This window comes from Pogoniulus pusillus, chromosome 6, assembly GCF_015220805.1.
Source record: "Pogoniulus pusillus isolate bPogPus1 chromosome 6, bPogPus1.pri, whole genome shotgun sequence".
NCBI lineage: Eukaryota > Metazoa > Chordata > Aves > Piciformes > Lybiidae > Pogoniulus > Pogoniulus pusillus.
Genome location: NC_087269.1, coordinates 1,366,882 through 1,381,318, shown reverse-complemented (window position 1 = coordinate 1,381,318; position 14,437 = coordinate 1,366,882). Strand labels below are relative to the sequence as shown.

The 14,437-nt window shown below is 54.9% G+C and overlaps 1 protein-coding gene across 2 annotated transcripts in view; it reads left to right on the top strand.

The window, feature by feature from the left end:
- The window catches only part of ARHGEF17 (Rho guanine nucleotide exchange factor 17), a 51,551-nt gene that overhangs the window by 20,290 nt on the left and 16,824 nt on the right, over positions 1-14,437 (top strand). For both annotated transcript variants that reach the window (XM_064144184.1, XM_064144183.1), the window contains exon 2: positions 11,593-11,670. In XM_064144184.1, coding sequence (XP_064000254.1) covers positions 11,593-11,670 — 78 coding nt within the window. The remainder of the gene's footprint in view (positions 1-11,592; positions 11,671-14,437) is intronic.

The following is a 14,437-nucleotide window of genomic DNA, read 5'->3' as shown; positions in this document are numbered from 1 at the left end:
TTCTTCTTCTTCTTCTTCTTCTTCTTCTTCTTCTTCTTCTTCTTCTTCTTCTTCTTCTTCTTCTTCTTCTTCTTCTTCTTCTTCTTCTTCTTCTTCTTCTTCTTCTTCTTCTTCTTCTTCTTCTTCTCCTTCTTCTCCTTCTTCTCCTTCTTCTCCTTCTTCTCCTTCTTCTCCTTCTTCTCCTTCTCCTTCCTCTACTTCTCCTCCTTCTTCTCCTTTCTCCTCCTTCTTCTCCTTTCTCCTCCTCCTCCTCCTCCTCCTCCTCCTCCTCCTCCTCCTCCTTCTCCTCCTCCTCCTCCTCCTCCTCCTCCTCCTCCTCCTCCTCCTCCTCCTCCTCCTCCTCCTCCTCCTCCTCCTCCTCCTCCTCCTCCTCCTCTTCACCTTCCCCTCCTCCTCCCTTCTCCTCCTCCTCATCCGCACCCTCCCCTCCTCCTCCTCCCCCTTCTCCTCCTCCTCCTCCTCCTCCTCTCCTTCTTCTTCTTCTTCTTCTTCTTCTTCTTCTTCTTCTTCTTCTTCTTCTTCTTCTTCTTCTTCTCCTTCCTCTACTTCTCCTCCTCCTTCTTCTCCTTCCTCCTCCTCCTCCCCCTCCCCCTCCTTCTATTCCTCCTCCTCCTCCTCCTCCTGGTGCTTCTGACAAAAATAAACCCGGGACTGCATTAACATTTCTTCAGCTTGGGATTTCCCACCGTGAGTTGTCCAAGGCTGGGGACCTGTCCCCATGGACCAGTGGCTCCCACTGTGTCCCAGCTCCCTCTAGTGGGATCTACCATGGGGAAAAGAAAAGGTGTAGGAAAAGAATCCCAATTCCTCCTAGTTTCTTCCATCCTGGGCACAGGGAGTCACAGAGATGTGAGACAACTGCACTCTGAGACCCTGGAGAATCCCACCCCGGCGTCAGGAGCTGAGAACAAAGTTCCTGGGGAGGGGAAAAACGACTTTTATTTATTTGTCCTTTGAGTTTTGGCTCATTTTGGAGGGGTTGGGATTCATTTTACTCCAGGCAGGGGTAGCTCCTCCTTCAGCAGCTGTGGGATGAGCTGGGAAGGGCATCCCACTCTCAAAGAAACACCCCAAAACCACTCCAGATTTTCCTCAAAGCAGGATTGTTTTGCCCCAAAGTGAGCTCCAAAGGTCAAAAAAATCCCCCAGGGGATGTCACTGAGCTCTGACACAGCTCCTCCCACTGCTGAGCTCGGTGAAACTCTGCCTGTTGTGGAGCCAGGAAGGGAATTTGGGAGTGAAATGGCATCTCCAGGGATAGAGAGATCCCTCCTCCCATGGGATGTGATGTTAGCATCCCAGCAGGCTGGTGACAGAGCACATGTGGCACCTGCCTGCCTGCTCCCACAGCTTCACAGACCCAATTCCCACCAGCACTGGGGGAAAAAAGAGTCCTTAAAGTGGTTGTAAATGACATCATTACATGCACCAATGCATGCACGGCCTCAGCCTGAGCTCAGGGTCCAGAGCTTCCTGTAAGGGGAGGAATTCCTCATGGATGGACATTCCTGCTCCCCCTGTCCCCTAAAATAGAGCAGCACAGGAGACCTCTTGTCCCTTGGTGGGAGGCCAGGCATGGTTTGAGGGTTGTATTTCCAATGCCAGAGGGGATGTGAGGAGGAAGTTCCTGGCAGAGAGAGTGATTGGCACTGGAATGGGCTGCCCAGGGAGGTGGTGGATTGGCTGTGGCTGGAGGTGTTGAAGCCAGGCCTGGCTGGGGCACTTAGTGCCATGGTCTGGTTGGTTGGCCAGGGCTGGGTGCTAGGTTGGACTGGAAGAGCTTGGAGCTCTTTTCCAACCTGCTTGGTTCAGTGATGAGCTTGGAGCTCTCTTCCTACCTGCTTGATTCAGTGATGAGCTTGGAGCTCTCTTCCAACCTGCTTGATTCAGTGATGAGCTTGGAGCTCTCTTCCAGCCTGCTTGATTCAATGATGAGCTTGGAGCTGTCTTCCAACCTGCTTGATTCAGTGATTCCATGAAAAACAAGGGGAAAACCCTCTCTTTGAGCCCCACTCCCCCCACCCCCCACCCCCAGCCTGGATTTGGGATGCAACCAATTCTGCTTCCTAAGTCCCCAGCACTGAATCCACTTTGAGGTTGTTTTTTTTAGGGGGGGAAGCATCTTTGCAATGCTGGCACAAGTTTGGGAATGGGGAATGAACCCAAGGGATCAAAATAGTTTTCTTGGGAGGATTTAGGACTTTAGGGGTGTTTGGTGGGGTGGGGGACGGTGGGAGGGGGTAGGAAACACACTCGAGGTCGCCAAAGCCCCAAAGCTGGTCCGAGAGGAAATCTAAAAGGTGTTTACAAAGAGCTGCGCTGCTAAAAATAACCGGCTCATATTTTAGACTGTCCTAAAAATAGGGCCAGAACTGCTGGAGTGGCCAAACACTCCCAGGAATTTCCTGTGGGATGCGAGCCGTGAGCAGGGAGGGGGAGGTCCGGGTCCGGGCTCGGCGGCCGGCGGGGACGGTCCGCACCGCTTCGGCTTTTGCCTTTCCTGGGTGAACCTCAGTCGGGTCCTCGGATGCCACAGCCTGGCTCCTTCCCTGATTTGGGCACTGATCGCTTTAACCCTTCTCCATCCGTCCTTCCGCAAGGATGCTTCTCCTCTCCCCCCCTCCCAAAAAAAAGCAATCCCACGAAACAAACTTGGGTCAAGCTCAAAAACTTAGTCGAGCCCAAAGCTGAACCTCCATAGGAGACTCGCTCCTCGCAGCGCTGCTGCGGGAAGATGCTGCCTTCAGCGAAGGGATTGGATCCAAGGATGGGTGGTGGTGGTTGGGAGAATGGGAAAGGAGGAGCTGTAGGTGGAGGGATCTCCCCTGCTCGCCCCAGGGATGAGCAATCCCGTGGGAAAGGCTGGAGGCGGAGCGGCAGGGTCGGCGTCACAGCCTGGCTGAGTCGCCGCCCACGGCTGGGGTTGGGGTTGCAGGTTAAAGGAGGCAGAGAAGGCAGGAGGAAGGAGTTTGGGATTGCAAACTAATGGAGCAGGGGTTGGGACCCAGGTGGAGCAGGGAATGAAGTGCGGATGGGCCCAGAACTGCAGCCTAAATGGGTCTGGGATTGCAGCAGGGATGAGTTTGGGATCACAAAAAGAATGAGTTTGGGATCGTAACCTGGAGGGATCAGAGACTGCAAACCAAGTGGGCTTGGGATTGCAAACCAGATGGAGCAGGGGTTGGAACCCAGGTGGAGCAGGGAATGAAGTAGAGATGGGCCCAGAACTGCAGCCCAAATGGGTCTGGAATTGCAGCAGGGATGAGTTTGGGATGGCAACAAGAATGGGATTGGGACTGCAACCTGGATGGATCAGGGATTGCAGACCAAGTGGGTTTGGGGTTGTAAATCGAGTGGGTTTGGGGTTGCAACCCAAATGGAGCAGGGATTGGAACTCAGGTGGAGCAGGGAATGTGCAGAAGGGCCAAAAATTGCAGTCCAAATGGCTCTGGAATTTGAACAAGAGTGGCTTTGGGATTGCAATAGAATGGGATTGGGATTGCAACCTGGATGGATCAGGGACTGCAACTCAAGTGGGTTTGGGATTGCAAACCAGGTGGTTCAAGGGATGCAATACAGATAGGGCCAGAACTACAGCCCAAATGGTTGTGGGATTAGAACAGGAATGAGTTTGGGATTGCAACAGAAGTGGGTTTGATATCACAGCCTGGATGGATCAGGGACTGCAAATTAAGTGGGTTTGGGATTGCAACCCAGATGATCCTGGGACTGCAATGCAAATGGACCCAAGATTGCAAATCAAGTGGGTTGGGGTTGAAATCCAAAAGGATCCAAAACTGAGACCCAAGTGGGTCCCAGATGGCTTGGGGACTGCAATTTACGTGAACCTGGGGTTGCAGCCTTGATGGGTTTGAGATTGCAAAGGAGATGGATTGGGGATTGCAAAGCAGATGGATTAGGGAATGCAAACCAGATGGATTGGGGATTGCAACCCCAATGAGCCCAGGATTGAAATGCAGGTGGACCAAATGACTCTGGGGTTACAGCCCAAGTGGGTCCAGAACTGCAACCCAAGTGGATTCAGGGCTGCAACCAGGTGGGTTTGGGATTGCAACAGGAATGAGTTTTGGATTGCAGCCAGAGGGATCTGGGATTGGAAGCTAAAGGAGCCCAGGATTGCAAAACAAATGGGTCTGGAGTTGCAAAACCCAGAGTGGTCGAGTGTTGGAACCCAGATGGGCCCAGGATTGTAGCCCAGGTGGGTTTGGGATTGAAATAGAAATAGGCCTGGGATTGGATCCCAGAAGAGCCAGGCTGGCAAATGAGTTGGTTCTGGGATTGCAGCCCAGATAGACCTGGGATTGCAGCCCAAAAGTAATCAGGATTGCAGTCCAGGTGGGTCTGGGATGGGAACCCAAATGATTGCAACAGAAATAGGCCTGGGATTGAAACAGAAATTAATCTAGGATTGGATCCCAGAAGAGCCAGGTTGCAACCCAGCTGGTTCTGGAATTGCAGACCAGATGGCTCTAGGATGGAAGCCTGAAAGTACTCAGGATTGCAGCCCAGGTGGGTCTGGTATTGGAACCCCAATGATTGCAACAAAAGTAGGTCTGAGATTGCAGCCCAGATAGGTCTGGGATTGAAACAGAAATAGGTCTGGGACTGCAGCCCAGGTAGGTTTGAGATTGAAACAGAAATGAATCTGGGATTAGATCCCAGAAGAACCCAGGACTGTAACCCAGGTGAGCCCAGAATTGAAGTTGAGATGGTTTGGGGATTAAAACCCAAATGGGTCTGGGATTGGAATCCAAAATGGCCCAGGGTTGCAGCCCAGGTGAGTCTGAGATTACAACCAAAATGAATCTGGGATTGGATCCCAGAAGATTTCAGGGCTGCAAATCAGGTGGCTCCAGGATTGCAATGTTCATGGGTTTGGGATTTCAGCCCAGGTAGGTTTGAGATTGCAACAGAAACAGGTCTGGGGTTGCAGCCCAAATAGGTCTGAGATTGAAACACAAATAGCTCTGGGATTGAAACAGAAATAGGACTGGGATTGCAGCCCAGATAGGTCTGGAATTGAAACAGAAATAGGTCTGGGATTGCAGCCCAGATAGGTCTGGGGTTGAAACAGAAATAGGTCTGGGATTGCAGCCCAGATAGGTCTGGGATTGCAACAGAAATTAATCTGGGATTGGATCCCAGAAAAGCCCAAGATTGTCACCCAGATGGGCCCAGGATTGCAATGTGGATGATTTGGGGATTACAGCCCAAATGGGTCTGGAATTGGAACCCAAGAAAGCCTCACAATTGCAACCCAGATGGATCTGGGATTGCAGCCCAGGAATATCCAGGGTTGCAGCCTAGATGGGTCTGGGATTGCAGCCCAGAAATATGCAGGGTTGCAGCCCAGGTGAGTCTGAGATTACAATGCAGATGTGCCCAAAGTTGCAGCCCTGTGGGCCTGGGATTGCAGCAGAAATGGGTCTGGGATTAGATCCCAGAAGAACTCAGGATTACAACCCAGATGGGACCGGGATTACAACCCAAATGGATTCAGGACCTCAGCCCAAACATATCTGGGATTACAGCAGGAAGGAGCCTGGGATGATGCTGCAGAAGGAGCTCCAGGAGCTGCTTGCCTTGCAAACAACCTCGTTACCCTTAATGCAATCAGCTGTGGCGGGTGCAGCACAGGCAACCCTCCTGCCCACACCAGGTGCTGTGAGTCCCTCGAATCCCTCCTCCCTGAGCCCAGCGCCAGGGTTTATTTAAGGCTGCTGCAGCTCCCTTCTCGTTCTGTGCGCCGAGTTGGTGGTTCTCTGCCGTGTAACTCGGGATGAGTGCCCGGAGGTGCCTCAGGCACCCTCCCCGGGGTGAAATGCTCATTATCTTCATTACCAAGAGGAAGTGTACCGGTTGCAACAGGGAGGATGCAGCCCTGCTGCACGCCGTTGCTGTGGAAACGGGGGGGTGAGCTGCTAATTAGCTTTAATTAACGAAGCAGGAGGGGAGTGTTACAAATGGATCCCGGAGAGAAGCAAGGGGATGTGGGTGCTGAGGTGGAACCGTCTTGCTCCGTGCCTCAGTTTCCCTCTCTGCAAGGCTGGGGTGGGGAGGAGTGGATATCATGATGGTGATGATGATAATGATGATGATGATGATGGAGACCCCCAAGGACAAAAAGCACCTTGGAGTTGTTTTCCAAGCCAACCAATTCCATGCTTCTATGAAAGCAGCTTCTCTGAAACTAACATCATCCCCCCCACACACACACCCCCCTAAGAAAACATCAGCACCACCTCCTCCCACCATACATCATCATCACCATCATCATCATCATCCTCTCGGGCAAAGCTTCTCCAGCAGCAGCAGCATCCCTTTGGCAAGGGATTTGGCCCTGCCTTGCATCCCCAGCTCGTGTCTCTGTGTGTGTGTGTGGGCACAGCTCTGCCTCCATCACTCCGATTGCGCTCCCGGAGAAGAACGCAGGGGGCCGGGGGGGGGAGTGGTGGTTAGTTAGGGGGGAGGGGATAAGGTAGGGGAGGGGGGGGCGCGGCGCAGGCGCAGGCATCTTGCAGGGCTTTGATTTTTTGATGGGTTTTTTTGATACATATCTATACCTACTTATTTAAATGCTCTCTCCTCTCCATCTCCCGACACCCCAAACCCACCGCTATAAATAGCTCCGCTGCCTTTTTCTCCTCCTTCCCCTTTGCTGCAGCCCTCACCCCCTCCCCTCCAATCCCTCCCACCACCCCCCCCCAAAAAAAAAAGGCAGCTTTTTGATTTCTCTTTTCTATTATTTTTGCTGGTGGTTTTTTTTCGGTTTGGATTTGGTGGTTTGAGGTCGTTGTTGGTTGAGGGTTGTTTTTTTTTTGCCTCTCCTCCAAGGAGAGAGGTAGATCTGGAGAGGACTTCCCAGATTTTCTATCCCTCTCTCCCCCCAATTAATTTATTTGCACCTCTCTATATAATTTTTTTCCCTTTGGGGGGGGTCCCCCGTGGGACGGATCGAGCTCCCCTCCTCCCCTTCCCCTCCAACACCCCAGGACCCCCCGCATGCTGCAGATGGTGAGGACTCTGGCGCAGTTCACCATCGCGCTGGAGGACATGAGAGACATCGGGGATGGAATCGACGCCGCCTTCGCCGCCTCCGGGCTCGGTGGGGCAGCTGAGGAGCTCCCGGAGAAGGGTCGTGGTGGGACCGAGGTGATGAGCGAAGGGTTGGTGGAAGATTTGGAGGGGGGGGGGGGGGGGGCAAATAAAGGGGGGAGAGGGGGCGTTGGATGGGGTAATTGGGGGTTCTAGGGGGATGGGGGGGAGCTATGCCTGGATGCGTCATGGTGGGACACGTGTGCGACCGGTAGCTGCGGGGTTTGGACCGCGATCGCCGTGGCAACGCTGCCTCCATCCTCATCCTTATCCTTGCCCTGGAGTTCTCCACCACAGAGGGTGATGCTGGGGTGGGGGGGGCGAGGGGGGGGTGTGTGCTGCAGCCATTGCTCATTGCTGTCACTCCCACCCCCCCCCCCCCCCCCCCAACTCCCAGTGCTCGTTTACACCGCGGAGGCGTCGGCTTGTAGGGAAATGCCCCATCGTGGGTAGGGGCTGATCCTGAGGGTGCTGAGCGTCTTGGGGGGCGTGGGTAGGAGATGATTTGGGTTTGACAGGGGGGTCCCTGAGGAGAGCAGATAGAGGCTAAAGTGTGAGGCAGCATCAGCCCCACAGGGGAGAGGCTTTGCTGGGGTGAGAGATGCAGTGGGAGGCATCCTGCCCACGCCTGGGTACAGCTTTGCCTTGCCAGGATGGTGCCTTACCCTCAGTGGGAATTTCCCCCTCCTCCCCCTTGCTGAGACAGTAGTGCTGCTGGGATGGTGGAAAACATCCCCCTGCCGACAGCTGGGCCTCATCCTGCATCTCTCCACCACTTGCAGACTCCAAGCAAGCAGTGTGATGTGGTGCTGAGCCTGTCCAGCTCAGTGCTGCATCCCTGTGCTTCCATCCCAAGTCAGAATGGCTCTGGAAGACACTGGGAATGTCGTGCTGAGGCAGGGAATGACAGGTGGTGGAAGGCTGGGTAAACTGAGGCAGGAACGAGGTGGGATCAGGCTTTGGTATTCCCAAAGCCTATCCTCTGGTGGGTGTCCTTCATCCCCTAATTACAGCAAGTTAATCCAGCAGTGAGAGCCTTGATGAACCTTCAGGCTGGAGCCAAGTGGGGAGGTCTCAACTGGTGTCCTCCAGCATCACCATGTCTCAGGGGGGGTCAAGTTTCCTGGGGGGAGGGGGGGACGACCTTGGACCCGTCCCATAACATTGGACTCTGCACAGCAGCCTCCACTTTGCTTGGCTGAGAAGGTCAATATCAGCTTGGTGAGCAAGTGGGGAAACTGAGGCACAGCTCTGCTCCTGAGCACCAAGCAGGATCTGGCCAGGATCCTTTCCCATTGCTCTCTGGAGACCACCAGGGAGGTAGTGGGGATCACAGAATCATAGAGCTGTTGAGGTTGGAAGAGACCTTTGGGATCATCAAGTCCAACATCCAGGTTGTTCCTGCCTCCACCTGTGTCCCCATCAGCCCAGCGTGGCTGTGGGACGTGGCCTTGTCTCACAAGGAGATAGGGGACACAGGACTTGGGTGGCTCCATGAGCCCCTCTAGGGGCAGTAGGGATCATGGAAACCTGTGCCCAGTGTGCAGTGGTGGCCTGGTAGGACACCTCTGCACCCAGGGCTGTTGGTGGCATCTGTGTAACCAAGGCTCTTGGGATGTCCCAAGCATCCAGGGCCTTTGGGGGGTTCTTGCCCACAGGGCCTTTGGGACATCAGTGCATGTGCAGCATTTGGGGTGTCCTTGCACCTGTGACCTTTGGGTTGTCACCGTTAATGGGACCCTTTGAGTGTGCTTTGGGTCTTCTCCACACCCTGGGCCTTTGGGACAGCTCTGCACTTGGTTTTGGGGGGCTGTGGTGGCCAGGTGGGACATCCCTGCACCCAGGGCTTGTTGGGGTGTCTAAGAACCCAGGACCTTTAGAGGTCCATTTCCTTCAAGGCTTTTGAGGCATCCCTGCACCCATGACATCTGCAGTGTCCAAGTGTGCCCTCTGGATGTCCCTGCACCCTTTGGGGCATCTCTGCACCAATAGCCTTGGGTGTGTCCGAGCCCACAGGACCTTTGGGGTGTCCTTGCACCCACAACTTGATGTTTCTCTGCACCCAGGAGCTTCAGAGTGTCCCAGCATCCAAAGCTTGGGGTGTCTCTTCACCAAGGGCCTTTGGATGGTCTCCATGAACAGGACCATTGCAGTTTCCACACTCAGCTCCTTGGAGCATCTCTTTTTCCTAGGGTCAGCAGAGGGTCTCTGCACCCCCAAACATTTGGGGTGTCACATCCAGGCTCTCTGGAGAATCCACACATTCAAAACCTGTGGAGTTGTCTCTGATCTCCAGGCCTTTGGAGCATTTCTGCACCCAGAGCTTTTGGGGTAACTCACACCTAGGGTCTCTGGAGCTTACTCCAAACTTTTGGGGTGGCTCACAGCCATCTCTGCCCTCAGGGTCTCTGAAGCATCTCACACTCAAACCTTTTGGGGTGTCTTTATACTCTGAGCCTTTGGAGCATCTCACACCCAAAACTTTTGGGGTGTCTTTATACTCTGAGCCTTTGGAGCATCTCACACCCAAAACTTTTGGGGTGTCTTTATATTCTGAGCCTTTGGAGCATCTCACACCCAAAACTTTTGGGGTGTCTTTATATTCTGAGCCTTTGGAGCACCTCACACCCAAAACTTTTGGGGTGTCTTTATACTCTGAGCCTTTGGAGCATCTCACACCCAAAACTTTTGGGGTGTCTTTATACTCTGAGCCTTTGGAGCATCTCACACCCAAAACTTTTGGGGTGTCTTTATACTCTGAGCCTTTGGAGCATCTCACACCCAAAACTTTTGGGGTGTCTTTATATTCTGAGCCTTTGGAGCACCTCACACCCAAAACTTTTGGGGTGTCTTTATACTCTGAGCCTTTGGAGCATCTCACACCCAAAACTTTTGGGGTGTCTTTATACTCTGAGCCTTTGGAGCATCTCACACCCAAAACTTTTGGGGTGTCTTTATACTCTGAGCCTTTGGAGCATCTCACACCCAAAACTTTTGGGGTGTCTTTATACTCTGAGCCTTTGGAGCATCTCACACCCAAAACTTTTGGGGTGTCTTTATATTCTGAGCCTTTGGAGCATCTCACACCCAAAACTTTTGGGGTGTCTTTATATTCTGAGCCTTTGGAGCACCTCACACCCAAAACTTTTGGGGTGTCTTTATACTCTGAGCCTTTGGAGCATCTCACACCCAAAACTTTTGGGGTGTCTTTATACTCTGAGCCTTTGGAGCATCTCACACCCAAAACTTTTGGGGTGTCTTTATACTCTGAGCCTTTGGAGCATCTCACACCCAAAACTTTTGGGGTGTCTTTATATTCTGAGCCTTTGGAGCACCTCACACCCAAAACTTTTGGGGTGTCTTTATACTCTGAGCCTTTGGAGCATCTCACACCCAAAACTTTTGGGGTGTCTTTATACTCTGAGCCTTTGGAGCATCTCACACCCAAAACTTTTGGGGTGTCTTTATACTCTGAGCCTTTGGAGCATCTCACACCCAAAACTTTTGGGGTGTCTTTATACTCTGAGCCTTTGGAGCATCTCACACCCAAAACTTTTGGGGTGTCTTTATACTCTGAGCCTTTGGAGCATCTCACACCCAAAACTTTTGGGGTGTCTTTATACTCTGAGCCTTTGGAGCATCTCACACCCAAAACTTTTGGGGTGTCTTTATACTCTGAGCCTTTGGAGCATCTCATCCCTAAGCTGCTCTGCAGGGGCATCCTCTTGTGTGCTGCACACAAGGTAGGTCTCCAAACCTCACAACCAAGAAGACCCCAACCCATCTCCTTCCCAAGGGACACCTCCTTGTGTGCTGCACACAAGGTAGGTCTCCAAGCCTCACGACCAAGAAGACCCCAACCCATCTCCTTCCCAAGGGACACCTCCTTGTGTGCTGCACACAAGGTAGGTCTGCAAACCTCACAACCAAGAAGACCCCAACCCATCTCCTTCCCAAAGGTCACCTCCTTGTATGCTACATGCGAGGTAGCCTCACAACCACCAAGAAGACCCCAACCCATCTCCTTCCCGGGCCTGCCAGACCATCCCATACCCCCACCTCTCCTTGCCCTCCAGCACCCCCCAGAATCCCCTGGCTCCGGAGTCGCAGCCCCGCTGCGAGGTGCCCGAGGTGCTGGGGCGGGAGGTGAATTCCTACGGGACCGCTCCGAGCGGAGCCGCCGGAGTGCCGGAGGGCGTCGGGACCGACCCATGTAGGGCTGTGAGCTCCAGGGCGGGCTCCTGACGCTGCCGAGGAGGGAAGCAGGCAGCCTGTGTGCGCTCGGTGTCATGTACTTCCTAATCCTCCCGGATTCCTCCATCGGGCTGGAGAGGGAGCGCAGGGGAGCAGGGCTCCAGCCGCCTTCCTCCCGCTCCTCAGCCGCCTCAGCGCTCGCTCCCCGACGGCCGCCGCTGTGCTCCTCTCCGCCTCGTCACCCCAAAACCTCACCTTGTCCCTCTGTCCCCTCCCGGGCAGGACATGAGGAAACACGTCATCATGACGCTGCTGGACACGGAGCAGTCCTACGTGGAGTCCCTGCGCACCTTGATGCAGGTAAGGCGGCACGGCCGGGGACGCGGCGGCCGCGCAGCGCCCAGCGGCGCAACCTTCCCGGCCCCCTGCCGCCGTCCCCGGGGGCGCACCCCCAGCTCCGGCTGCGCTGCCAGCTCCGATGGGCACAGGGGCAGGGCTGGGGGGGGACAGCGGGGCCAGAGGTGCGGGCGGTGGTGCCAGCGGTGGGGCCAGAGGTCACATCTGTGCCCCGGGTGGAGGCTGTAGCGTTCTGGTGGGTTGTCACCTGGCAGGTGTGTGTGTCCCCGAGCCCCTTCCAGTGCTCCCCCAATAGCTCTGTTCCTCAGTCTCCTGGCTGTTGATAACCATGCTGTGATGGGGGGGACCTTTACACCTATGCCCCCCCCCACTTTCTGGGGTGGAGGGGACCTTTACACCCATGCCCCCCCACTTTCTGGGGTGGAGGGGACCTTTACACCCATGGCCCCCCACTTTCTGGGGTGGAGAGCACCTTTACACCCATGCCCCCCACACTTTCTGGGGTAGAGAGTACCTTTACACCCATGGCCCCCCACTTTCTGGGGTAGAGAGTACCTTTACACCCATGCCCCCCCCACTTTCTGGGGTGGAGGGGACCTTTATACCCATGCCCCCCCATTTTCTGGGGTAGAGGGGACCTTTACACCCATGCCCCCCCCACTTTCTGGGGTAGAGAGTACCTTTACACCCATGCCCCCCCACTTTCTGGGGTGGAGAGTACCTTTACACCCATGCCCCCCCACTTTCTGGGGTGGAGAGTACCTTTACACCCATGGCCCCCCCACTTTCTGGGGTAGAGAGTACCTTTACACCCATGGCCCCCCCACTTTCTGGAGTGGAGAAGGACCTTTACACCCATGGCCCCCCAATTCCTGGGGTGGGGAGGACCTTTACACCCATGCCCCCCCCCATTTTCTGGGGTGGAGAAGGACCTTTACACCCATGGCCCCCCAATTCCTGGGGTGGGGAGGACCTTTACACCCATGACCCCCCACACACTTTCTGCTCAACTTCACCATGGGCTGAGGATTCTTCTCAGTTCTTCTTCTAATCACTGAGCTGGTTCCAACCCCCCCCCGGAGCAACCTGGCCGGAGGGTCCACCCCACGTTTGAGATGTTAATGAAGGTGTTTTAAGTTGATGGTGGTCAACGCCCTGGAGCCCAGGTCAGGCTGGCTTAGGTGTGGGTTGTCCAACCGCATGTCTGCTGGTGGAAACGCCGAGAACATGGGAGCTGAGCTCTGCTCTCCATCCCAAGCAGTGCCTGCAGGACATCTGCTGGGCATGTCCGTGAGGACATCATCCCAACACCCAGCCGGGCTTTGCCTGCCTGCCTGCCCCCGTGGTGGGCCCAGATGTGCTCTACCAGACGTTGCTGCAGAAGGGAAGCAGCTTAGAGGCTGCTTCTAGTGCAGATGTTGGCTTGGAGGTGCAAGAGGACCCTGGCTCTGGGGTTTAGGGTCTGGTGGTGTCCCTGATGACCTTGGCATGGATGGAGGTTGTCACTTGGGCTGTGCCCTCTTCTGAGGTGGGTCAGGAGGCTGGTTGGAGAGGGCAGGTGTGCTGGGAGGGGGTGTCAATGGTTCCCCACTGGAGGGACTGAGTGAGCATAGATGGAAGCCATGGGGTGTTAGTGGCAGAGCTCTGGTGCAAGCAGGGGGACCTGGCACATCACAGGGCTCTAGATGCCTCCAGCTCCCCATCTCATGCTTGCATCCATGATGTGGCCTGCTGGCATGTGGCGTGGTGGCTGCCTTGGAGCATCATCTTCTAGCCAAGGCAGATGGTGTATGAGCAAGCCCTGCCTGCTCTCCCTGTGTGCTGAGCTGGAAGCTGTCTCCATGTTCTTCTTCCCCATCTGGTCCTTGCTCCCCCAGTTTCACAGTGAGAGGGATGTGTGGCACAGCCCAGCCCTGCTCCTGATGGAGGAGTTGGCCATAGTAGGGCAGGTGAAATGGGTTAGGAGCCTCAGGAAGGATTTGGCTGTTCTGACTTAGGTCTCCATGGACCTAACCATCAGCTTGAGAAACCTCATCCTTGGGATGGAGGTTTGCCAGCTTGGATGGATGGAGATGTTTGAAGCCACTCAAGGTGGGTTGTGTCCTCAGTGATCATCTCCATGATCCTTCCAACATCCTTGAAGGACACCAGCATCTCGCACGGGTCAGGCAGGGGAGGTGCCAAGGCTTGGGGGGACCTTCCTCATCCTGCACTCCTTGCAGATCCAAGTCTCCCATTCCTGAGGGCACCATCCCTGCCCTTCCCACGGGGAAAGGGTTTCCTAGCAGAGCTTCCCACCCAGCCTTGCAGAGGACCTGCTTTTCCTGCCAGCTCTGAGCCATTGTCCAAGAGATGCTGCTGGGCGAAGCGGTCCAGGGCTTGACCCAGAGCATCTACCCTGCTGGTTCCACACATCCCAAATCCCACCAGGAAGGCACCAGGTTTGGGGTCCCAAGGTCATGCTGCCATGGCTTCCCAGCTGAGTCAGGCTCTGTAGCAGGTGGAGGTGACAGTGAGCCTGATGACAGCAGAGGTTTGGAGCCTCTGAAGTCTGTAGCTGGAGGACGCAGCAACTGGGGGGTTTCTCCTGCAGGCCTGTCCCACTCCCCACACTGCCACGGGGATGCATCAAGTGGGATGGGATGCAGGAAACATGGGGGTGCAAAACCTGCTGGGACACTGTCTGGTCCTTCTGGTGGCTCCCACAACCCTGCAGGGAGTCCCTGCTGCAGGATGCCACCGACCTCCATCCATCTTCACACGGGGTGAA